This window comes from Vespa mandarinia, unplaced genomic scaffold, assembly GCF_050613455.1.
Source record: "Vespa mandarinia isolate Hongniang unplaced genomic scaffold, ASM5061345v1 scaffold_55, whole genome shotgun sequence".
NCBI lineage: Eukaryota > Metazoa > Arthropoda > Insecta > Hymenoptera > Vespidae > Vespa > Vespa mandarinia.
Genome location: NW_028197189.1, coordinates 492,697 through 519,211, shown reverse-complemented (window position 1 = coordinate 519,211; position 26,515 = coordinate 492,697). Strand labels below are relative to the sequence as shown.

The following is a 26,515-nucleotide window of genomic DNA, read 5'->3' as shown; positions in this document are numbered from 1 at the left end:
TATATGAGCGAAAAATCGTATATACGAAACGAAACAATGTTAAAAACTTCGATTCCACTATAAAATTGATGTTTGATCTTATGAAATGCAATGTTCTGAATCGATTGGTAACATTTTCCAATCTGTGGCACAAGTATTTAGAAAGATTTCACGATTTTATCTTCTCATATACCGAAATTCGCATACGCCGATTACATTTTTCGACAAATTTCATGTTATAACGCGTATTTACACATAGTAAAAACGTTATATTCTTGTTATATTCTTCATTCTGCGTCGATAGAATGTAAAATCATTGAAATCGGACGAGATTTCAATTTTTCTTTTTTCTTCGATACGCGTATATGAGCGAAAAATCGTATATACTGTCACGTCGCCGTATAATGACGTGTGGTACCCAAGCATCTCTAGACATTAGTATATAGGATACGGAAATGCTAATCCCACTGTCGGTAACCATACTGTCTCTAGTTCTACTTTAGATAATCCAACATCGGTAATTCTGCTCTCGGAAATCTTCTGTAGGTTAATCTACAGTGGGTAACGCCATAATAATAATTAATCGCACCTCAGAAATTTTAACAAGAGATATAATTCACTATTATTATTAAAATGGGAACACTATTGTTAGATAAGGTTCACTTAATAAATAAAAAGAAAGAACATATGTCAAAATAAAAATTGTTAAACAAACAGAATAAAGTACATAGGTAAGACCTTATATCTAGAAATTAACAATATATATATATATGTATATATATATATACATATATACGTACACGCATAAAAACAGATTAATAATAGATTAATAGCGGTAAGGGACCTTATATTACATAATTATTAAGATGAGAATCATAATTAGAAATAACAATAATTATATACTATTAAAATCCTCGCACACTTATAATGGCACACATTATTAAATAATAATTATTAAAATAATAATGTTGTAATATTTAGAATATAAGTAATAAAGATAGAGCGACAAGCCGAGACATTCATATCACGAATGGCTAGACTACATCCTGTGATAACCGCATTCCAGAGCTAAGGATTCCTGGAATTACGTCCGTGATAACCGCATTCCAGAGGCTAAGGATTCCAGGAACTACATCCGGTGATAACCGCGCCTGGGAACCGAGAATTCTGTGAAATGTATCCGCTGATAACCGCATTCCTGAGGCTAAGAATTCTCGGAACTACATCCGGTGATAAGCGTCGACTGGCAGCAATTCCCAGAAAAGTAACGAAGGAATGCTTGTACTACATCACGCCACTCCTTTCCCACGGGCAATACCCTCGCGTGCTGGCGGCAAGTCTGAGCGGCGCGCATGCGCAGCAACATCATTGGGGAGTCAACCAAGTGGGAGACCAGCGGAGCGGCAGCCAGTCTTCATCCGTCGCTCAATCCGATCAGCAGCAATACTTTTAGCTCCGCGCTTAAGATAAATCAACTTAACATTGTACTTAGGAATTATAGACATATCTACTGGGTAGTTTTATTATTACGACATACGATTCATAGGCAATTACGCCTTCGAGAGCGACCGTATGGTTAAACAAGTATAAGGGCCATAACGGAAGAATCTTTCTTCTCTCTTTCTACTGGTTAATTCGGGTGAAGTTGTAAATTAGTTACAAATTAGAATAAATAAATATTACGCGTATCCCGAGTTCCGCGCACAAATAACTAATTCATGGTTTGAATCAAATGTTTTACCGAACTGTATATTTAGTGTATTTTTAGTGATATATATATATATATATATATTAAATCGTTATTGTTAAATTGTGGTGATACTTTTCATTCATCTCGTTGTCCACCGAACTTCCCATCCATTCATCTAAAGAATCTGAGGGCGTTTGAATTAATATCTATCCAAGGGGGCGAATTCCAGTCCAGGATATACGGCAACCCCCTGATATCATTCATTGGTTGGAAAGTCTTGGCAGCGGTGGTAAGTCAGTAAAAATATATTGGCGCTAATATACATCAAAGGAGCGGACGGTTTTCTATGCGGCAGCCATTCTTCGAGCAACAGGAATCACTTGCTCTCAATCCCGAGTCCTTGTACCAAAACGAGAGGAGTCTGCGAGGTTGGAGTAGAAGGGTAGTCCTTGACCTGACCGTATTAGCAGCTCACAATTAAAAATTCTTTTTTTTGTGTTTTCTCCCGTCTGGGACGTAACAAAAATTATAAGAAAATTTTTGGTGGCAGCGGTGGGATGGTAAAGCCTCCCTTGGGACTTAACTATTTCATTTACCTACTTCTTTTGGCATATTCGATTTTAACGCTAGAACCTTTCGCAACAACACTCTAAGAATGGCGGCTTCAAAAAAACCCGGTACTCCTACAAGGACCTCCCTCACGGAGGAGGAATTAAGAGCGTACGAGGGAGAGTTAGACGAACGGGAAGCAAGGATATTACTCTGTCTGGAGGAAAATAAAGCCACAGAACAAAAAATCAAGAAACTAGAAAAGAAAATGCGGGAACGAGAAAGCGATATGCAAAAGTTAGAATCTGAATTAGAAGCGAGAATAATGAAAATTGAAGAACAGGAGAGAAATATCCAAACACATCTTCGCGAAATAACTGATCAAAAAACGAAATTGAATAACCGAGAGTTAGAAATAGAAAAACGTGACATAGATCTAGATAGACGCGAAATAAATCTTCAACGACGTGAAAATGAACTTCGCGCAAAAGAATTAGACCATCGGCACGAATCTATGTTAATAAATGAGACGCGAAATACGCCTATAGCCACGGCCATACCCCGTGAAAGGAGCCCGTATTCATCTAGGAGTAATCTGGAATCTATCGTCGACATTGACTTACCTAGGAGAAATCGTGTAACAGATGAAGAGAAACCTGAACCTAGACCGATTCGAACGAAACCAGTCCAAATGGCAGGGTCAGAATTAAAGCTAAAGGAAATAACCGAAACAATCCCGCGTTTTGATGGGTACAATATATCGGTCCTCCAATTTTCGAGAGCATGCAAGAGGGCTATGGATCTGTTCCTTGAACGTCCTTCCGGGGAAGTGGAAGCGATGCTAGTTCGAAGAATTCGAGCCAAATTAGATGGGCATGCGTATTCAGTCACAGAAGACCAGGAGCTACAAACGATAGAACAACTGGTAGGCTTGCTAAAAGCAGCCTTCCAGCCAGCCAAATCCGCAAGCCATTATAAGGGACAATTAGCTAATATCTACATGAAATCCAGGGAAAGGATCTTAGATTACACCGAACGCATAAAGGAATTAAAACAAGCCATAATCGAGGCGGAAATTAAGGAATCGGGAGAATTGTCAGATCATCAACGGAGACGAATTGAGTGCGAGGTACTCGACGCACTAGAGAATGGCTTGCCGGAGGAATATGAGTTACGGATGAAGCATGAAAGATATCACGACTTAACGACGGCGGCCAACGCCCTTCTAAGAATAAGTAGGGCCCTAGAGAGAAACCGAGCTCGTACCAGCAAGGAAGAATCAAGGGAGGCCCCTAAAATACGTGCGATCACGAGCGGAAAGACTATTTGCACAATCTGTAAGGGAAGCGGTCATATGGCAAAGGATTGCCGAATCAGAGGGAGACCACCAACCTTTTCGGAAATCACCGCAAGGCCTTCCTCTCCTCGGTCAAAAGACCAGGTACTAAATGTAGCTTTAAACAATAGGCCATTTAGCCCACGTGAACAGCGAACCTGCTACTATTGTAAGAGAATTGGCCACATTTTAAAGGATTGCCGGAAACTTAAGTACGATAGTGAACATAGAAGTGGGGATAAACACCACGCGTATAATTCGGGCCGTCAGAGCCCGGAGGATAGAACAAGAAGCCGCCGGAAATCGACGGAACATAGACCACAGTATAGCCAAGGCAATGACCGCCGGAGTTCGCCGCCAAGGGCCATTAATAGGGAAAGAAGCCACTCAACGTCCAGCAACCAGGGAAACCCTGTAAGCGGCCCGTCGAGATCAGACAGGAGCGGGGCCGCCATGGGAAACGCTCACGGACAATCCAATGCGCAGGCGACTCAATCAAACAAGTCGCAACAATAAATTATAAACCAACAGCAAAAGCACCTACCATAGTTATGGACATCGGGAATCATGGAAGACAGGTCAAATTCATGATTGACACTGGCGCAGAAGTTAACATTATCAAAGAAAGTGCTGTCGAATCGAATTCCTATATCGACAACAACGATGTAATAAAGGTATGTGGTATTACGGACGACCATATTCGAACGAGGGGTTCATTGGCCGCCCACCTCTTTGGGAAAAAGGTACGGTTTTACGTGGTGGGATCGAATTTCCCGATCGAGCAGGACGGTATTCTGGGAAGTGAGTTCCTGAAAACAGTTGGTGCTGATGTAAGCTACACCCAACAGTGTATGAGGATCGCGGACAAGGAAGTGCCTTTCACAGACAGACAATTCATGCGCGTATCGGCAAGGACGAGTGCGGTGTTTCATTGCCGTGTCAAGAATCCCGAAATCGATGAAGGTTACATTCCACGGATAGAATCCTTACAGGGAATATACATGGGGGAAGCCATTGTTAAAAATCACCAGGGTCGGGCTTATCTCAGGGTGATAAACACCACTAATGAGGATCAGGATATCGTGATTCCCACGCTGGAATTACAAGCATTCGAAGCACATCAGGACAAAATACGAGATACACCAGGAACATCAAAAGAGGAAATAACGGTATGCGTCGGAACGATCAAGAATTGTCAGAGGAACCATGATCAAGATAGGCGGAGGAAGCGAGAGAACAATAATAGGGCAAAGGAGGTTGAAGCACTGTTACGTCTAGATCATTTGAACAACGAAGAAAGGAAGAGCGTCATTGACCTCTTATCTGTCAGCGCAGACTGCTTTCATCTCCCAGGAGAACAGCTGGAGAGCACGCAGATGCTGACGCATAGAATTATTACTACCGATGAGATACCGATACATACCAAACAGTACAGGTTCCCACCCATACATAAGGAAGAGATAAATAAACAGACACAAGAACTGTTAGAGAGTGATATAATAAGGCCATCCCTCTCTCCTTACAATTCCCCTATCTGGGTAGTACCCAAAAAGGCTGACTCAATGGGAAATCCCAAGTGGAGAATGGTTATTGATTATAGAGGACTTAATGAGAAGACTGTCGGGGATGCGTATCCCCTCCCTAACATTACAGAGATACTCGATCAGCTGGGTTCAGCGAAATACTTCTCTACCTTCGACCTAAAGTCCGGATTTCACCAGATCGAAATGCACCCAGATGATAGCCACAAGACCGCCTTCTCGACACCTCACGGGCATTTCGAATTTGCGAGAATGCCGTTCGGATTAAAGAATGCTCCAGCCACCTTCCAACGGCTCATGGACCTCGTCCTGACGGGTCTTCAAGGCGAAGAAATGTTCGTCTACTTGGACGACATAGTATTATACGCAAGGTCGCTCCATGAGCACGAGATAAAATTTAACAAGCTTATAGGTAGACTAAGGAAGGCGAATTTGAAGCTGCAGCCTGACAAATGTGAATTTCTGAAAAAGGAAGTTATTTATCTGGGTCACATCATCGGCAAAGACGGTGTGAAACCGGATCCGAAGAAGCTACGTGCCGTAAAAGAATTCCCGCAACCAAAGAAAGCTAAGAACGTTCGACAATTCTTGGGACTCGCGGGATACTATAGGAGGTTCATCCCCGGATTCTCTAAGCTGGCAAGACCTCTCACAGAGTTATTAAAGAAGGAAGTGACATTTAAGTGGGGTGAGCCACAGGAAATGGCATTCGTGACACTACGAGACACGCTGTGCAAGGAACCTGTGCTCCAATACCCAGACTTCAGTAGGGAATTTAACGTTACTACGGATGCGTCAGGTTATGCTATAGGTGGAGTGCTTAGTCAGGGACCGATAGGGAAAGACCTGCCTATCTCTTATTGTTCAAGACTACTAAATATAGCTGAAAAGAACTACTCGACCATCGAACGCGAACTCTTAGCAATAGTCTACGCCGTGCACTACTTTAGGCCATACTTATATGGCAGGCAATTTACGCTAGTTACTGATCATCGTCCACTGGTGTGGCTAAAATCCCACAAAGATCCAACTTCGCGTTTGACCAAATGGGGTTTGAAACTAGCCGAGTACGATTTCAGAATAATATACAAGGCAGGCACAGCCAATGCAAATGCCGACGCTCTTTCGCGAAATCCACCAGGAACGGCGCAGGTCTTGCCACTACATAGAGACGACAGCTCCTCAAACGAGTCCTTGTATTCTCGCAGGTCAGGCACACACGGATCTGATACAAGAGAGCTAGAGAAGCTCTTCGATCGGATAGACATAAGTAAGGTGCCAGGCAAGACGGAGGGTATTTGCTCAAATAATTCTCCTATCATTGCTGATAGCGATTCAGACTCCAGTTCCGATACTTTATTCGAACCAATATCGCGGCCATATGAATTGCAGAATCAGGAAGAGTACACATTCAGAATTTCACAGAATCTTACAGAAACTAGAGATAGATTAACAATGAGAAGGGATAATCTAGCTATCTTCATTACTCAGAAGGGCAACCCTTGCGATGAGGGTGCTAAACAGCTTCAGGATATGAATAAACTCCCAAATTACAAGGATTTAACTCTAGGTCGGGCAAGGGTCACTAAATATGGATCTAAAAATCTAATATCATTAGTCATTAAGGAAAATAATAATGTGATAACGGATGTAGAAATTCTGAATGATGCTCTGGAATCGCTCCTATCAGTGACAAGGGAACTAGATTTGCGTACGGTAAGCATCTCCAGTTCGAACAGAATAGATGACATACCATGGGAATATATCCAGCAAAGGTTAGGAGAATTATTCGACGCGGAAGATTGCACAATTTGCTTCTGTAAAAATTTGATTAGAATACCCAAGGAGAATGAGCGCGAGGACCTAATACGCGAAAACCATTCATCTGCTTTAGGGGGTCACAAGGGAGTGACCAAAACTTATAGCAGAATAAGAACGAGATACTTTTGGGAAAATATGAAAGGGCAGATTCAGACCTTCATACAAAATTGTTTGGATTGCCAACTGAAAAAGCTAGTTAGAGTCAAAAATAAGCAACCAATGGTGTTAACGGACACACCAGGATCTGCATTCGATAAAGTAGCACTCGACGTAGTGGGTCCTCTAGCCCAGACTGAAAAGGGGAATAAATATATTTTGACGATTCAGGATCAGTTAACAAAATTCTCTTTAGCCGTCCCTCTTGCGAGCACAACATCAATAGACATTGCCAATGCTTTAATCTCAAATTTAATTTGTAAGTTCGGAGCGCCTAGGGCAATACTCACAGACCAAGGATCAAACTTTTTAAGTACCCTACTACGAGCTATAGCACGTAAATTTAAGATAAAGCAGTACAAAACTACAGCTTTCTACCCACAGTCAAACGGATCATTGGAAAGGTCTCACCATGTCCTAATCGAGTACCTGAAGCAATTTACGGATAAGGAAAAAGATTGGGACGAATGGGTAGACACGGCTATCTTTTCATATAATACAAGTGTACACGAGGGAACACGATACACGCCCTACGAACTAGTCTTCGGAAAATTAGCTAGGGTTCCAGCCTCAGATCCACCTTTGGACGATGAAATGGACAGGACATACTTACAATATTACGCGAATCTAATAAACAAAATAAATAGAACACAAGAGGTAGCACGACAAAATTTGATGAGATCGAAGGAAACTTCAAAAAGGTATTACGACAAGAAAGCAAGACCGTTAACGCTAAGGGAAGGGGATAAGGTATTTTTACTGAAGGAACCTACTAACAAATTCGGCAACCAATATACAGGACCTCATCAGATTTTAGAAATACTCCCTCGAAATAATGTTAAACTATCAATAGGAAACCATACTAGGATAGTGCATGCTAATAAGTTAAGAATATCTAAAATGAAATAGGTTAAGGTGATTATTTTACAGAAACCATGGGGCTTCTCGGAATTTTAATAACAACCGTAGGAATCATCTCTGAATGTTACTGTTTGTTGGGGTACGACTGTGGGGGAGGATCAACCAACATCACAACAATTTCACTATTGGACACGGGAGAATGTAATATCCCATCACATGCACCCAATGCTACAGAAGTCTACATTCAGCTTCTACAATTAGCAGAATACGATTACACGCACGTATACCAATGCCGAGTGGAGATTGATAGAACAATTTATTATTGCGGAATGTCATCACATGTGTCAGCTGTTCAAAATGGAAGGCGAATATACCTGATGGACTTAACAGCTGAGGCATGCAAGGCCACGTTCAACACCGGTATAATGGGAATAACACCGACCCTGCAGGTATCAGGATTGCGGGCCAATGCCACCGAATATCGGAGTGCCACATTAGCAGGATCAATTTCAATGGACGGCAAGTGTTCGGGAACACAATACGCCGATCCGTACGGCACGTGGGACAATGTAGTGGTGCAAGCATCACTCAAAATTAACATCAAGGAATATTATGCTACTGTAAAGATAAGACAGAACAACGTGATTTTGAGCAAAGGAGAGGTGTGCGTATTTACGGATGGAATGTGCCTAACCGACGAGGAAGGAAATGCGTTTTGGTCGACCAGGCCGGAGTCGTCCTGTAACTTCGATAACTACAAGGTGTTATATGAAGGATTTGCGACCAAATTAAAAACCATGGGTAATACGGAAGTATACCCGGACATATACACCATCACGACTCAAGACGTTACATTCACCTTGGAAAAAAGAGCAGAGCATCATTTGTGCGGATATACTTTACTACTGAGCGAGCATCCAAAATTATTCATTCTAGAGACGCAGAAAGGAAGGACCTTTGCGTCAAAAGCAAAATTATCAGTCGAAAACCTCGATCTGTTCGCTTATGTTAACTCCAAATTTGTTTACCTCGAAAAACACATAAGAACGCAAATGACAGCCCTGTACAGCGACGTAATTAGGCAAAAGTGCGAACTAGAAAAACAGGTCCTTAAGAACGCTTTGGCATTAGCAACCCTCCGCCCAGATGAGTTCGCTTATACAATCATGAAGGCAGCTGGGTACATGGCAGTAACTGTAGGGGAAGTCATTCACATAGTAAAATGTACACCCGTCCCAGTCAGCATTAGGCAATCAGAAGAATGTTACCATGAACTACCTGTCACGCACCAGAATAACAGTCTTTACCTGACACCAAAATCGAGAATACTGGTAAAGACAGGCACCATAAAGGAATGCAACGCACTACTACCATCCATGTACTACTTGGAGGGAAATTGGTACAGACTGACACCGAAACCTGTGGAGGTACTCCCTCCTCAAACACTCCAACCATTAACAAAGCTAGCATGGAAATATATTAATACCAAGAACTTAATGACGAGCGGAATATATACTCATCAAGACTTGGACAACTTACGGGACCACATCATGTTCCCCGCAGAGAGACCAGGACTTTTAAATACAATTGCCAGAGGAGCGACAGGACACCGTATCCCACCTAACACTGTTTCGATGTATAACTTATTGGGAGAAGCAGACATCAACAAAATTACGGATAGCGCAATCTCGAAGCTGTGGCAAGGCTTTTTAGCATTTGGATCAGCAAGTGCTGGAATGATCGGATTATTTATCCTAGTTAAAGGCGTAAAATTATGTGTCGACGCCATTATCAGAGGATACGTGCTCCATACTGTCTATGGATGGAGCTTACATCTGTTAGGAGCCATCTGGAGTTCGTTGACGCATCTACTTCTTCATCTGGGACGATCAGATAAGCAAGACGGAAGGAAGACAACAAAGGGTGAAGGAAATAGTGATACCATTGAAGTAACGGTGGACGACACAAAAGATGATGCTACTCCGACACCCGCAACCAGAGGAAGTTCAAAATATCCGATTCTCGAAAGCATCCTAGCAGCTCGTAAAAACAAGTCGTCAGAAATAGAAATTTCCTAACGACTCAATTAAGGGGGGAGGTGTCACGTCGCCGTATAACGACGTGTGGTACCCAAGCATCTCTAGACATTAGTATATAGGATACGGAAATGCTAATCCCACTGTCGGTAATCATACTGTCTCTAGTTCTACTTTAGATAATCCAACATCGGTAATTCTGCTCTCGGAAATCTTCTGTAGGTTAATCTACAGTGGGTAACGCCATAATAATAATTAATCGCACCTCAGAAATTTTAACAAGAGATATAATTCACTATTATTATTAAAATGGGAACACTATTGTTAGATAAGGTTCACTTAATAAATAAAAAGAAAGAACATATGTCAAAATAAAAATTGTTAAACAAACAGAATAAAGTACATAGGTAAGACCTTATATCTAGAAATTAACAATATATATATATGTATATATATATATACATATATACGTACACGCATAAAAACAGATTAATAATAGATTAATAGCGGTAAGGGACCTTATATTACATAATTATTAAGATGAGAATCATAATTAGAAATAACAATAATTATATACTATTAAAATCCTCGCACACTTATAATGGCACACATTATTAAATAATAATTATTAAAATAATAATGTTGTAATATTTAGAATATAAGTAATAAAGATAGAGCGACAAGCCGAGACATTCATATCACGAATGGCTAGACTACATCCTGTGATAACCGCATTCCAGAGGCTAAGGATTCCAGGAACTACATCCGGTGATAACCGCGCCTGGGAACCGAGAATTCTGTGAAATGTATCCGCTGATAACCGCATTCCTGAGGCTAAGAATTCTCGGAACTACATCCGGTGATAAGCGTCGACTGGCAGCAATTCCCAGAAAAGTAACGAAGGAATGCTTGTACTACATCACGCCACTCCTTTCCCACGGGCAATACCCTCGCGTGCTGGCGGCAAGTCTGAGCGGCGCGCATGCGCAGCAACATCATTGGGGAGTCAACCAAGTGGGAGACCAGCGGAGCGGCAGCCAGTCTTCATCCGTCGCTCAATCCGATCAGCAGCAATACTTTTAGCTCCGCGCTTAAGATAAATCAACTTAACATTGTACTTAGGAATTATAGACATATCTACTGGGTAGTTTTATTATTACGACATACGATTCATAGGCAATTACGCCTTCGAGAGCGACCGTATGGTTAAACAAGTATAAGGGCCATAACGGAAGAATCTTTCTTCTCTCTTTCTACTGGTTAATTCGGGTGAAGTTGTAAATTAGTTACAAATTAGAATAAATAAATATTACGCGTATCCCGAGTTCCGCGCACAAATAACTAATTCATGGTTTGAATCAAATGTTTTACCGAACTGTATATTTAGTGTATTTTTAGTGATATATATATATATATATATTAAATCGTTATTGTTAAATTGTGGTGATACTTTTCATTCATCTCGTTGTCCACCGAACTTCCCATCCATTCATCTAAAGAATCTGAGGGCGTTTGAATTAATATCTATCCAAGGGGGCGAATTCCAGTCCAGGATATACGGCAACCCCCTGATATCATTCATTGGTTGGAAAGTCTTGGCAGCGGTGGTAAGTCAGTAAAAATATATTGGCGCTAATATACATCAAAGGAGCGGACGGTTTTCTATGCGGCAGCCATTCTTCGAGCAACAGGAATCACTTGCTCTCAATCCCGAGTCCTTGTACCAAAACGAGAGGAGTCTGCGAGGTTGGAGTAGAAGGGTAGTCCTTGACCTGACCGTATTAGCAGCTCACAATTAAAAATTCTTTTTTTTTTTTTGTGTTTTCTCCCGTCTGGGACGTAACAATACGAAACGAAACAATGTTAAAAACTTCGATTCCACTATAAAATTGATGTTTGATCTTATGAAATGCAATGTTCTGAATCGATTGGTAACATTTTCCAATCTGTGGCACAAGTATTTAGAAAGATTTCACGATTTTATCTTCTCATATACCGAAATTCGCATACGTCGATTACATTTTTCGACAAATTTCATGTTATAACGCGTATTTAAACATAGTAAAAACGTTATATTCTTGTTATATTCTTCATTCTGCGTCGATAGAATGTAAAATCATTGAAATCGGACGAGATTTCAATTTTTCATTTTTCGTCGATACGCGTATATGAGCGAAAAATCGTATATACGAAATGAAACAATGTTAAAAACTTCGATTCCACTATAAAATTGATGTTTGATCTTATGAAATGCAATGTTCTGAATCGATTGGTAACATTTTTCAATCTGTGGCACAAGTATTTAGAAAGATTTCACGATTTTATCTTCTCATATACCGAAATTCGCATACGTCGATTACATTTTTCGACAAATTTCATGTTATAACGCGTATTTACACATAGTAAAAACGTTATATTCTTGTTATATTCTTCATTCTGCGTCGATAGAATGTAAAATCATTGAAATCGGACGAGATTTCAATTTTTCATTTTTCGTCGATACGCGTATATGAGCGAAAAATCGTATATACGAAACGAAACAATGTTAAAAACTTCGATTCCACTATAAAATTGATGTTTGATCTTATGAAATGCAATGTTCTGAATCGATTGGTAACATTTTTCAATCTGTGGCACAAGTATTTAGAAAGATTTCACGATTTTATCTTCTCATATACCGAAATTCGCATACGTCGATTACATTTTTCGACAAATTTCATGTTATAACGCGTATTTACACATAGTAAAAACGTTATATTCTTGTTATATTCTTCATTCTGCGTCGATAGAATGTAAAATCATTGAAATCGGACGAGATTTCAATTTTTCATTTTTCGTCGATACGCGTATATGAGCGAAAAATCGTATATACGAAACGAAACAATGTTAAAAACTTCGATTCCACTATAAAATTGATGTTTGATCTTATGAAATGCAATGTTCTGAATCGATTGGTAACATTTTCCAATCTGTGGCACAAGTATTTAGAAAGATTTCACGATTTTATCTTCTCATATACCGAAATTCGCATACGCCGATACATTTTTCGACAAATTTCATGTTATAACGCGTATTTACACATAGTAAAAACGTTATATTCTTGTTATATTCTTCATTCTGCGTCGATAGAATGTAAAATCATTGAAATCGGACGAGATTTCAATTTTTCATTTTTCGTCGATACGCGTATATGAGCGAAAAATCGTATATACGAAACGAAACAATGTTAAAAACTTCGATTCCACTATAAAATTGATGTTTGATCTTATGAAATGCAATGTTCTGAATCGATTGGTAACATTTTTCAATCTGTGGCACAAGTATTTAGAAAGATTTCACGATTTTATCTTCTCATATACCGAAATTCGCATACGTCGATTACATTTTTCGACAAATTTCATGTTATAACGCGTATTTACATATAGTAAAAACGTTATATTCTTGTTATATTCTTCATTCTGCGTCGATAGAATGTAAAATCATTGAAATCGGACGAGATTTCAATTTTTCATTTTTCGTCGATACGCGTATATGAGCGAAAAATCGTATATACGAAATGAAACAATGTTAAAAACTTCGATTCCACTATAAAATTGATGTTTGATCTTATGAAATGCAATGTTCTGAATCGATTGGTAACATTTTTCAATCTGTGGCACAAGTATTTAGAAAGATTTCACGATTTTATCTTCTCATATACCGAAATTCGCATACGTCGATTACATTTTTCGACAAATTTCATGTTATAACGCGTATTTACACATAGTAAAAACGTTATATTCTTGTTATATTCTTCATTCTGCGTCGATAGAATGTAAAATCATTGAAATCGGACGAGATTTCAATTTTTCATTTTTCGTCGATACGCGTATATGAGCGAAAAATCGTATATACGAAATGAAACAATGTTAAAAACTTCGATTCCACTATAAAATTGATGTTTGATCTTATGAAATGCAATGTTCTGAATCGATTGGTAACATTTTCCAATCTGTGGCACAAGTATTTAGAAAGATTTCACGATTTTATCTTCTCATATACCGAAATTCGCATAAGCCGATACATTTTTCGACAAATTTCATGTTATAACGCGTATTTACACATAGTAAAAACGTTATATTCTTGTTATATTCTTCATTCTGCGTCGATAGAATGTAAAATCATTGAAATCGGACGAGATTTCAATTTTTCATTTTTCGTCGATACGCGTATATGAGCGAAAAATCGTATATACGAAACGAAACAATGTTAAAAACTTCGATTCCACTATAAAATTGATGTTTGATCTTATGAAATGCAATGTTCTGAATCGATTGGTAACATTTTCCAATCTGTGGCACAAGTATTTAGAAAGATTTCACGATTTTATCTTCTCATATACCGAAATTCGCATACGTCGATTACATTTTTCGACAAATTTCATGTTATAACGCGTATTTACACATAGTAAAAACGTTATATTCTTGTTATATTCTTCATTCTGCGTCGATAGAATGTAAAATCATTGAAATCGGACGAGATTTCAATTTTTCATTTTTCGTCGATACGCGTATATGAGCGAAAAATCGTATATACGAAACGAAACAATGTTAAAAACTTCGATTCCACTATAAAATTGATGTTTGATCTTATGAAATGCAATGTTCTGAATCGATTGGTAACATTTTCCAATCTGTGGCACAAGTATTTAGAAAGATTTCACGATTTTATCTTCTCATATACCGAAATTCGCATACGCCGATACATTTTTCGACAAATTTCATGTTATAACGCGTATTTACACATAGTAAAAACGTTATATTCTTGTTATATTCTTCATTCTGCGTCGATAGAATGTAAAATCATTGAAATCGGACGAGATTTCAATTTTTCATTTTTCGTCGATACGCGTATATGAGCGAAAAATCGTATATACGAAACGAAACAATGTTAAAAACTTCGATTCCACTATAAAATTGATGTTTGATCTTATGAAATGCAATGTTCTGAATCGATTGGTAACATTTTTCAATCTGTGGCACAAGTATTTAGAAAGATTTCACGATTTTATCTTCTCATATACCGAAATTCGCATACGTCGATTACATTTTTCGACAAATTTCATGTTATAACGCGTATTTACACATAGTAAAAACGTTATATTCTTGTTATATTCTTCATTCTGCGTCGATAGAATGTAAAATCATTGAAATCGGACGAGATTTCAATTTTTCATTTTTCGTCGATACGCGTATATGAGCGAAAAATCGTATATACGAAACGAAACAATGTTAAAAACTTCGATTCCACTATAAAATTGATGTTTGATCTTATGAAATGCAATGTTCTGAATCGATTGGTAACATTTTTCAATCTGTGGCACAAGTATTTAGAAAGATTTCACGATTTTATCTTCTCATATACCGAAATTCGCATACGCCGATTACATTTTTCGACAAATTTCATGTTATAACGCGTATTTACACATAGTAAAAACGTTATATTCTTGTTATATTCTTCATTCTGCGTCGATAGAATGTAAAATCATTGAAATCGGACGAGATTTCAATTTTTCATTTTTCGTCGATACGCGTATATGAGCGAAAAATCGTATATACAAAATGAAACAATGTTAAAAACTTCGATTCCACTATAAAATTGATGTTTGATCTTATGAAATGCAATGTTCTGAATCGATTGGTAACATTTTTCAATCTGTGGCACAAGTATTTAGAAAGATTTCACGATTTTATCTTCTCATATACCGAAATTCGCATACGCCGATTACATTTTTCGACAAATTTCATGTTATAACGCGTATTTACACATAGTAAAAACGTTATATTCTTGTTATATTCTTCATTCTGCGTCGATAGAATGTAAAATCATTGAAATCGGACGAGATTTCAATTTTTCATTTTTCGTCGATACGCGTATATGAGCGAAAAATCGTATATACGAAATGAAACAATGTTAAAAACTTCGATTCCACTATAAAATTGATGTTTGATCTTATGAAATGCAATGTTCTGAATCGATTGGTAACATTTTCCAATCTGTGGCACAAGTATTTAGAAAGATTTCACGATTTTATCTTCTCATATACCGAAATTCGCATACGCCGATACATTTTTCGACAAATTTCATGTTATAACGCGTATTTACACATAGTAAAAACGTTATATTCTTGTTATATTCTTCATTCTGCGTCGATAGAATGTAAAATCATTGAAATCGGACGAGATTTCAATTTTTCATTTTTCGTCGATACGCGTATATGAGCGAAAAATCGTATATACGAAACGAAACAATGTTAAAAACTTCGATTCCACTATAAAATTGATGTTTGATCTTATGAAATGCAATGTTCTGAATCGATTGGTAACATTTTTCAATCTGTGGCACAAGTATTTATAAAGATTTCACGATTTTATCTTCTCATATACCGAAATTCGCATACGTCGATTACATTTTTCGACAAATTTCATGTTATAACGCGTATTTACACATAGTAAAAACGTTATATTCTTGTTATATTCTTCATTCTGCGTCGATAGAATGTAAAATCATTGAAATCGGACGAGATTTCAATTTTTCATTTTTCGTCGATACGCGTATATGAGCGAAAAATCGTATATACGAAATGAAACAATGTTAAAAACTTCGATTCCACTATAAAATTGATGTTTGATCTTATGAAATGCAATGTTCTGAATCGATTGGTAACATTTTTCAATCTGTGGCACAAGTATTTAGAAAGATTTCACGATTTTATCTTCTCATATACCGAAATTCGCATACGTCGATTACATTTTTCGACAAATTTCATGTTATAACGCGTATTTTCACATAGTAAAAACGTTATATTCTTGTTATATTCTTCATTCTGCGTCGATAGAATGTAAAATCATTGAAATCGGACGAGATTTCAATTTTTCATTTTTCGTCGATACGCGTATATGAGCGAAAAATCGTATATACGAAACGAAACAATGTTAAAAACTTCGATTCCACTATAAAATTGATGTTTGATCTTATGAAATGCAATGTTCTGAATCGATTGGTAACATTTTTCAATCTGTGGCACAAGTATTTAGAAAGATTTCACGATTTTATCTTCTCATATACCGAAATTCGCATACGCCGATACATTTTTCGACAAATTTCATGTTATAACGCGTATTTACACATAGTAAAAACGTTATATTCTTGTTATATTCTTCATTCTGCGTCGATAGAATGTAAAATCATTGAAATCGAACGAGATTTCAATTTTTCATTTTTCGTCGATACGCGTATATGAGCGAAAAATCGTATATACGAAACGAAACAATGTTAAAAACTTCGATTCCACTATAAAATTGATGTTTGATCTTATGAAATGCAATGTTCTGAATCGATTGGTAACATTTTTCAATCTGTGGCACAAGTATTTAGAAAGATTTCACGATTTTAACTTCTCATATACCGAAATTCGCATACGCCGATTACATTTTTCGACAAATTTCATGTTATAACGCGTATTTACACATAGTAAAAACGTTATATTCTTGTTATATTCTTCATTCTGCGTCGATAGAATGTAAAATCATTGAAATCGGACGAGATTTCAATTTTTCATTTTTCGTCGATACGCGTATATGAGCGAAAAATCGCATATACAAAACGAAACAATGTTAAAAACTTCGATTCCACTATAAAATTGATGTTTGATCTTATGAAATGCAATGTTCTGAATCGATTGGTAACATTTTTCAATCTGTGGCACAAGTATTTATAAAGATTTCACGATTTTAACTTCTCATATACCGAAATTCGCATACGCCGATTACATTTTTCGACAAATTTCATGTTATAACGCGTATTTACACATAGTAAAAACGTTATATTTCTGTTATATTCTTCATTCTGCGTCGATAGAATGTAAAAGCATTGAAATCGGACGAGATTTCAATTTTTCATTTTTCGTCGATACGCGTATATGAGCGAAAAATCGTATATACGAAACGAAACAATGTTAAAAACTTCGATTCCACTATAAAATTGATGTTTGATCTTATGAAATGCAATGTTCTGAATCGATTGGTAACATTTTCCAATCTGTGGCACAAGTATTTAGAAAGATTTCACGATTTTATCTTCTCATATACCGAAATTCGCATACGCCGATACATTTTTCGACAAATTTCATGTTATAACGCGTATTTTCACATAGTAAAAACGTTATATTTCTGTTATATTCTTCATTCTGCGTCGATAGAATGTAAAAGCATTGAAATCGAACGAGATTTCAATTTTTCATTTTTCGTCGATACGCGTATATGAGCGAAAAATCGCATATACAAAATGAAACAATGTTAAAAACTTCGATTCCACTTAAAATTGATGTTTGATCTTATGAAATGCAATGTTCTGAATCGATTGGTAACATTTTTCAATCTGTGGCACAAGTATTCATAAAGATTTCACGATTTTAACTTCTCATATACCGAAACTCGCATACGCCGATTACATTTTTCTACAAATTTCATGTTATAACGCGTATTTACACATAGTAAAAACGTTATATTCTTGTTATATTCTTCATTCTGCGTCGATAGAATGTAAAATCATTGAAATCGGACGAGATTTCAATTTTTCATTTTTCGTCGATACGCGTATATGAGCGAAAAATCGTATATACGAAACGAAACAATGTTAAAAACTTCGATTCCACTATAAAATTGATGTTTGATCTTATGAAATGCAATGTTCTGAATCGATTGGTAACATTTTTCAATCTGTGGCACAAGTATTTAGAAAGATTTCACGATTTTATCTTCCCATATACCGAAATTCGCATACGTCGATTACATTTTTCGACAAATTTCATGTTATAACGCGTATTTACATATAGTAAAAACGTTATATTCTTGTTATATTCTTCATTCTGCGTCGATAGAATGTAAAAACATTGAAATCGGACGAGATTTCAATTTTTCATTTTTCGTCGATACGCGTATATGAGCGAAAAATCGCATATACAAAACGAAACAATGTTAGAAACTTCGATTCCACTATAAAATTGATGTTTGATCTTATGAAATGCAATGTTCTGAATCGATTGGTAACATTTTTCAATCTGTGGCACAAGTATTCATAAAGATTTCACGATTTTAACTTCTCATATACCGAAACTCGCATACGCCGATTACATTTTTCTACAAATTTCATGTTATAACGCGTATTTTCACATAGTAAAAACGTTATATTCTTGTTATATTCTTCATTCTGCGTCGATAGAATGTAAAATCATTGAAATCGGACGAGATTTCAATTTTTCATTTTTCGTCGATACGCGTATATGAGCGAAAAATCGTATATACGAAACGAAACAATGTTAAAAACTTCGATTCCACTATAAAATTGATGTTTGATCTTATGAAATGCAATGTTCTGAATCGATTGGTAACATTTTTCAATCTGTGGCACAAGTATTTAGAAAGATTTCACGATTTTATCTTCCCATATACCGAAATTCGCATACGTCGATTATATTTTTCGACAAATTTCATGTTATAACGCGTATTTACATATAGTAAAAACGTTATATTCTTGTTATATTCTTCATTCTGCGTCGATAGAATGTAAAATCATTGAAATCGGACGAGATTTCAATTTTTCATTTTTCGTCGATACGCGTATATGAGCGAAAAATCGCATATACAAAATGAAACAATGTTAAAAACTTCGATTCCACTATAAAATTGATGTTTGATCTTATGAAATGCAATGTTCTGAATCGATTGGTAACATTTTTCAATCTGTGGCACATGTATTCATAAAGATTTCACGATTTTAACTTCTCATATACCGAAACTCGCATACGCCGATTACATTTTTCTACAAATTTCATGTTATAACGCGTATTTACACATAGTAAAAACGTTATATTCTTGTTATATTCTTCATTCTGCGTCGATAGAATGTAAAATCATTGAAATCGGACGAGATTTCAATTTTTCATTTTTCGTCGATACGCGTATATGAGCGAAAAATCGTATATACGAAACGAAACAATGTTAAAAACTTCGATTCCACTATAAAATTGATGTTTGATCTTCTGAAATGCAATGTTCTGAATCGATTGGCAACATTTTCCAATCTGTGGGACAAGTATTTAGAAAGATTTCACGATTTTATCTTCTCATATAACGAAATTCGCATACGCCGATACATTTTTCGACAAATTTCATGTTATAACGCGTATTTACACATAGTAAAAACGTTATATTCTTGTTATATTCTTCATTCTGCGTCGATAGAATGTAAAATCATTGAAATCGGACGAGATTTCAATTTTTCATTTTTCGTCGATACGCGTATATGAGCGAAAAATCGCATATACAAAACGAAACAATGTTAAAAACTTCGATTCCACTATAAAATTGATGTTTGATCTTATGAAATGCAATGTTCTGAATCGATTGGTAACATTTTTCAATCTGTGGCACAAGTATTTATAAAGATTTCACGATTTTATCTTCTCATATACCGAAATTCGCATACGTCGATTACATTTTTCGACAAATTTCATGTTATAACGCGTATTTACACATAGTAAAAACGTTATATTCTTGTTATATTCTTCATTCTGCGTCGATAGAATGTAAAATCATTGAAATCGGACGAGATTTCAATTTTTCATTTTTCGTCGATACGCGTATATGAGCGAAAAATCGCATATACAAAACGAAACAATGTTAAAAACTTCGATTCCACTATAAAATTGATGTTTGATCTTATGAAATGCAATGTTCTGAATCGATTGGTAACATTTTTCAATCTGTGGCACAAGTATTTAGAAAGATTTCACGATTTTATCTTCTCATATACCGAAATTCGCATACGTCGATAACATTTTTCGACAAATTTCATGTTATAACGCGTATTTACACATAGTAAAAACGTTATATTCTTGTTATATTCTTCATTCTGCGTCGATAGAATGTAAAATCATTGAAATCGGACGAGATTTCAATTTTTCATTTTTCGTCGATACGCGTATATGAGCGAAAAATCGTATATACGAAACGAAACAATGTTAAAAACTTCGATTCCACTATAAAATTGATGTTTGATCTTATGAAATGCAATGTTCTGAATCGATTGGTAACATTTTTCAATCTGTGGCACAAGTATTTAGAAAGATTTCACGATTTTATCTTCTCATATACCGAAATTCGCATACGTCGATTACATTTTTCGACAAATTTCATGTTATAACGCGTATTTACACATAGTAAAAACGTTATATTCTTGTTATATTCTTCATTCTGCGTCGATAGAATGTAAAATCATTGAAATCGGACGAGATTTCAATTTTTCATTTTTCGTCGATACGCGTATATGAGCGAAAAATCGTATATACAAAACGAAACAATGTTAAAAACTTCGATTCCACTATAAAATTGATGTTTGATCTTATGAAATGCAATGTTCTGAATCGATTGGTAACATTTTTCAATCTGTTGCACAAGTATTTATAAAGATTTCACGATTTTATCTTCTCATATACCGAAATTCGCATACGTCGATTACATTTTTCGACAAATTTCATGTTATAACGCGTATTTACACATAGTAAAAACGTTATATTCTTGTTATATTCTTCATTCTGCGTCGATAGAATGTAAAATCATTGAAATCGGACGAGATTTCAATTTTTCATTTTTCGTCGATACGCGTATATGAGCGAAAAATCGTATATACAAAACGAAACAATGTTAAAAACTTCGATTCCACTATAAAATTGATGTTTGATCTTATGAAATGCAATGTTCTGAATCGATTGGTAACATTTTTCAATCTGTGGCACAAGTATTTATAAAGATTTCACGATTTTATCTTCTCATATACCGAAATTCGCATACGTCGATTACATTTTTCGACAAATTTCATGTTATAACGCGTATTTACACATAGTAAAAACGTTATATTCTTGTTATATTCTTCATTCTGCGTCGATAGAATGTAAAATCATTGAAATCGGACGAGATTTCAATTTTTCATTTTTCGTCGATACGCGTATATGAGCGAAAAATCGTATATACGAAACGAAACAATGTTAAAAACTTCGATTCCACTATAAAATTGATGTTTGATCTTATGAAATGCAATGTTCTGAATCGATTGGTAACATTTTTCAATCTGTGGCACAAGTATTTAGAAAGATTTCACGATTTTATCTTCTCATATACCGAAATTCGCATACGCCGATACATTTTTCGACAAATTTCATGTTATAACGCGTATTTACACATAGTAAAAACGTTATATTCTTGTTATATTCTTCATTCTGCGTCGATAGAATGTAAAATCATTGAAATCGGACGAGATTTCAATTTTTCATTTTTCGTCGATACGCGTATATGAGCGAAAAATCGCATATACAAAACGAAACAATGTTAAAAACTTCGATTCCACTATAAAATTGATGTTTGATCTTATGAAATGCAATGTTCTGAATCGATTGGTAACATTTTTCAATCTGTGGCACAAGTATTTAGAAAGATTTCACGATTTTATCTTCTCATATACCGAAATTCGCATACGTCGATTACATTTTTCGACAAATTTCATGTTATAACGCGTATTTACACATAGTAAAAACGTTATATTCTTGTTATATTCTTCATTCTGCGTCGATAGAATGTAAAATCATTGAAATCGGACGAGATTTCAATTTTTCATTTTTCGTCGATACGCGTATATGAGCGAAAAATCGTATATACGAAACGAAACAATGTTAAAAACTTCGATTCCACTATAAAATTGATGTTTGATCTTATGAAATGCAATGTTCTGAATCGATTGGTAACATTTTTCAATCTGTGGCACAAGTATTTAGAAAGATTTCACGATTTTATCTTCTCATATACCGAAATTCGCATACGTCGATTACATTTTTCGACAAATTTCATGTTATAACGCGTATTTACACATAGTAAAAACGTTATATTCTTGTTATATTCTTCATTCTGCGTCGATAGAATGTAAAATCATTGAAATCGGACGAGATTTCAATTTTTCATTTTTCGTCGATACGCGTATATGAGCGAAAAATCGTATATACGAAACGAAACAATGTTAAAAACTTCGATTCCACTATAAAATTGATGTTTGATCTTATGAAATGCAATGTTCTGAATCGATTGGTAACATTTTTCAATCTGTGGCACAAGTATTCATAAAGATTTCACGATTTTATCTTCTCATATACCGAAATTCGCATACGTCGATTACATTTTTCGACAAATTTCATGTTATAACGCGTATTTACACATAGTAAAAACGTTATATTCTTGTTATATTCTTCATTCTGCGTCGATAGAATGTAAAATCATTGAAATCGGACGAGATTTCAATTTTTCATTTTTCGTCGATACGCGTATATGAGCGAAAAATCGTATATACGAAACGAAACAATGTTAAAAACTTCGATTCCACTATAAAATTGATGTTTGATCTTATGAAATGCAATGTTCTGAATCGATTGGTAACATTTTTCAATCTGTGGCACAAGTATTTAGAAAGATTTCACGATTTTATCTTCTCATATACCGAAATTCGCATACGTCGATTACATTTTTCGACAAATTTCATGTTATAACGCGTATTTACACATAGTAAAAACGTTATATTCTTGTTATATTCTTCATTCTGCGTCGATAGAATGTAAAATCATTGAAATCGGACGAGATTTCAATTTTTCATTTTTCGTCGATACGCGTATATGAGCGAAAAATCGTATATACAAAATGAAACAATGTTAAAAACTTCGATTCCACTATAAAATTGATGTTTGATCTTATGAAATGCAATGTTCTGAATCGATTGGTAACATTTTTCAATCTGTGGCACAAGTATTTATAAAGATTTCACGATTTTATCTTCTCATATACCGAAATTCGCATACGTCGATTACATTTTTCGACAAATTTCATGTTATAACGCGTATTTACACATAGTAAAAACGTTATATTCTTGTTATATTCTTCATTCTGCGTCGATAGAATGTAAAATCATTGAAATCGGACGAGATTTCAATTTTTCATTTTTCGTCGATACGCGTATATGAGCGAAAAATCGTATATACGAAACGAAACAATGTTAAAAACTTCGATTCCACTATAAAATTGATGTTTGATCTTATGAAATGCAATGTTCTGAATCGATTGGTAACATTTTTCAATCTGTGGCACAAGTATTTAGAAAGATTTCACGATTTTATCTTCTCATATACCGAAATTCGCATACGCCGATTACATTTTTCGACAAATTTCATGTTATAACGCGTATTTACACATAGTAAAAACGTTATATTCTTGTTATATTCTTCATTCTGCGTCGATAGAATGTAAAATCATTGAAATCGGACGAGATTTCAATTTTTCATTTTTCGTCGATACGCGTATATGAGCGAAAAATCGTATATACAAAATGAAACAATGTTAAAAACTTCGATTCCACTATAAAATTGATGTTTGATCTTATGAAATGCAATGTTCTGAATCGATTGGTAACATTTTTCAATCTGTGGCACAAGTATTTATAAAGATTTCACGATTTTATCTTCTCATATACCGAAATTCGCATACGTCGATTACATTTTTCGACAAATTTCATGTTATAACGCGTATTTACACATAGTAAAAACGTTATATTCTTGTTATATTCTTCATTCTGCGTCGATAGAATGTAAAATCATTGAAATCGGACGAGATTTCAATTTTTCATTTTTCGTCGATACGCGTATATGAGCGAAAAATCGTATATACAAAACGAAACAATGTTAAAAACTTCGATTCCACTATAAAATTGATGTTTGATCTTATGAAATGCAATGTTCTGAATCGATTGGTAACATTTTTCAATCTGTGGCACAAGTATTTAGAAAGATTTCACGATTTTATCTTCTCATATACCGAAATTCGCATACGTCGATTACATTTTTCGACAAATTTCATGTTATAACGCGTATTTACACATAGTAAAAACGTTATATTCTTGTTATATTCTTCATTCTGCGTCGATAGAATGTAAAATCATTGAAATCGGACGAGATTTCAATTTTTCATTTTTCGTCGATACGCGTATATGAGCGAAAAATCGTATATACGAAACGAAACAATGTTAAAAACTTCGATTCCACTATAAAATTGATGTTTGATCTTATGAAATGCAATGTTCTGAATCGATTGGTAACATTTTTCAATCTGTGGCACAAGTATTTAGAAAGATTTCACGATTTTATCTTCTCATATACCGAAATTCGCATACGTCGATTACATTTTTCGACAAATTTCATGTTATAACGCGTATTTACACATAGTAAAAACGTTATATTCTTGTTATATTCTTCATTCTGCGTCGATAGAATGTAAAATCATTGAAATCGGACGAGATTTCAATTTTTCATTTTTCGTCGATACGCGTATATGAGCGAAAAATCGTATATACGAAACGAAACAATGTTAAAAACTTCGATTCCACTATAAAATTGATGTTTGATCTTATGAAATGCAATGTTCTGAATCGATTGGTAACATTTTTCAATCTGTGGCACAAGTATTTAGAAAGATTTCACGATTTTATCTTCTCATATACCGAAATTCGCATACGTCGATTACATTTTTCGACAAATTTCATGTTATAACGCGTATTTACACATAGTAAAAACGTTATATTCTTGTTATATTCTTCATTCTGCGTCGATAGAATGTAAAATCATTGAAATCGGACGAGATTTCAATTTTTCATTTTTCGTCGATACGCGTATATGAGCGAAAAATCGTATATACGAAACGAAACAATGTTAAAAACTTCGATTCCACTATAAAATTGATGTTTGATCTTATGAAATGCAATGTTCTGAATCGATTGGTAACATTTTTCAATCTGTGGCACAAGTATTTAGAAAGATTTCACGATTTTATCTTCTCATATACCGAAATTCGCATACGTCGATTACATTTTTCGACAAATTTCATGTTATAACGCGTATTTACACATAGTAAAAACGTTATATTCTTGTTATATTCTTCATTCTGCGTCGATAGAATGTAAAATCATTGAAATCGGACGAGATTTCAATTTTTCATTTTTCGTCGATACGCGTATATGAGCGAAAAATCGTATATACGAAATGAAACAATGTTAAAAACTTCGATTCCACTATAAAATTGATGTTTGATCTTATGAAATGCAATGTTCTGAATCGATTGGTAACATTTTTCAATCTGTGGCACAAGTATTTAGAAAGATTTCACGATTTTATCTTCTCATATACCGAAATTCGCATACGTCGATTACATTTTTCGACAAATTTCATGTTATAACGCGTATTTACACATAGTAAAAACGTTATATTCTTGTTATATTCTTCATTCTGCGTCGATAGAATGTAAAATCATTGAAATCGGACGAGATTTCAATTTTTCATTTTTCGTCGATACGCGTATATGAGCGAAAAATCGTATATACGAAATGAAACAATGTTAAAAACTTCGATTCCACTATAAAATTG

The 26,515-nt window shown here is 35.4% G+C and overlaps 1 protein-coding gene across 1 annotated transcript; it reads left to right on the top strand.

The window, feature by feature from the left end:
- The first annotated feature begins 8,007 nt into the window (after positions 1 to 8,007).
- LOC146872101 (uncharacterized) lies at positions 8,008 to 10,209 on the top strand. Its single transcript, XM_085664386.1, has one exon. It carries the CDS (start codon positions 8,008 to 8,010, stop codon positions 10,009 to 10,011), a length of 2,004 nt encoding a protein of 667 aa, XP_085520512.1. The 3' UTR covers positions 10,012 to 10,209.
- Positions 10,210 to 26,515: the final 16,306 nt, after the last annotated feature.

What these genes read in the sequence shown, in the direction of transcription:
- LOC146872101 (XM_085664386.1), top strand. Translation starts at nt 8,008, where the DNA reads ATGGGGCTTCTCGGAATTTTAATAACAACCGTAGGAATCATCTCTGAA.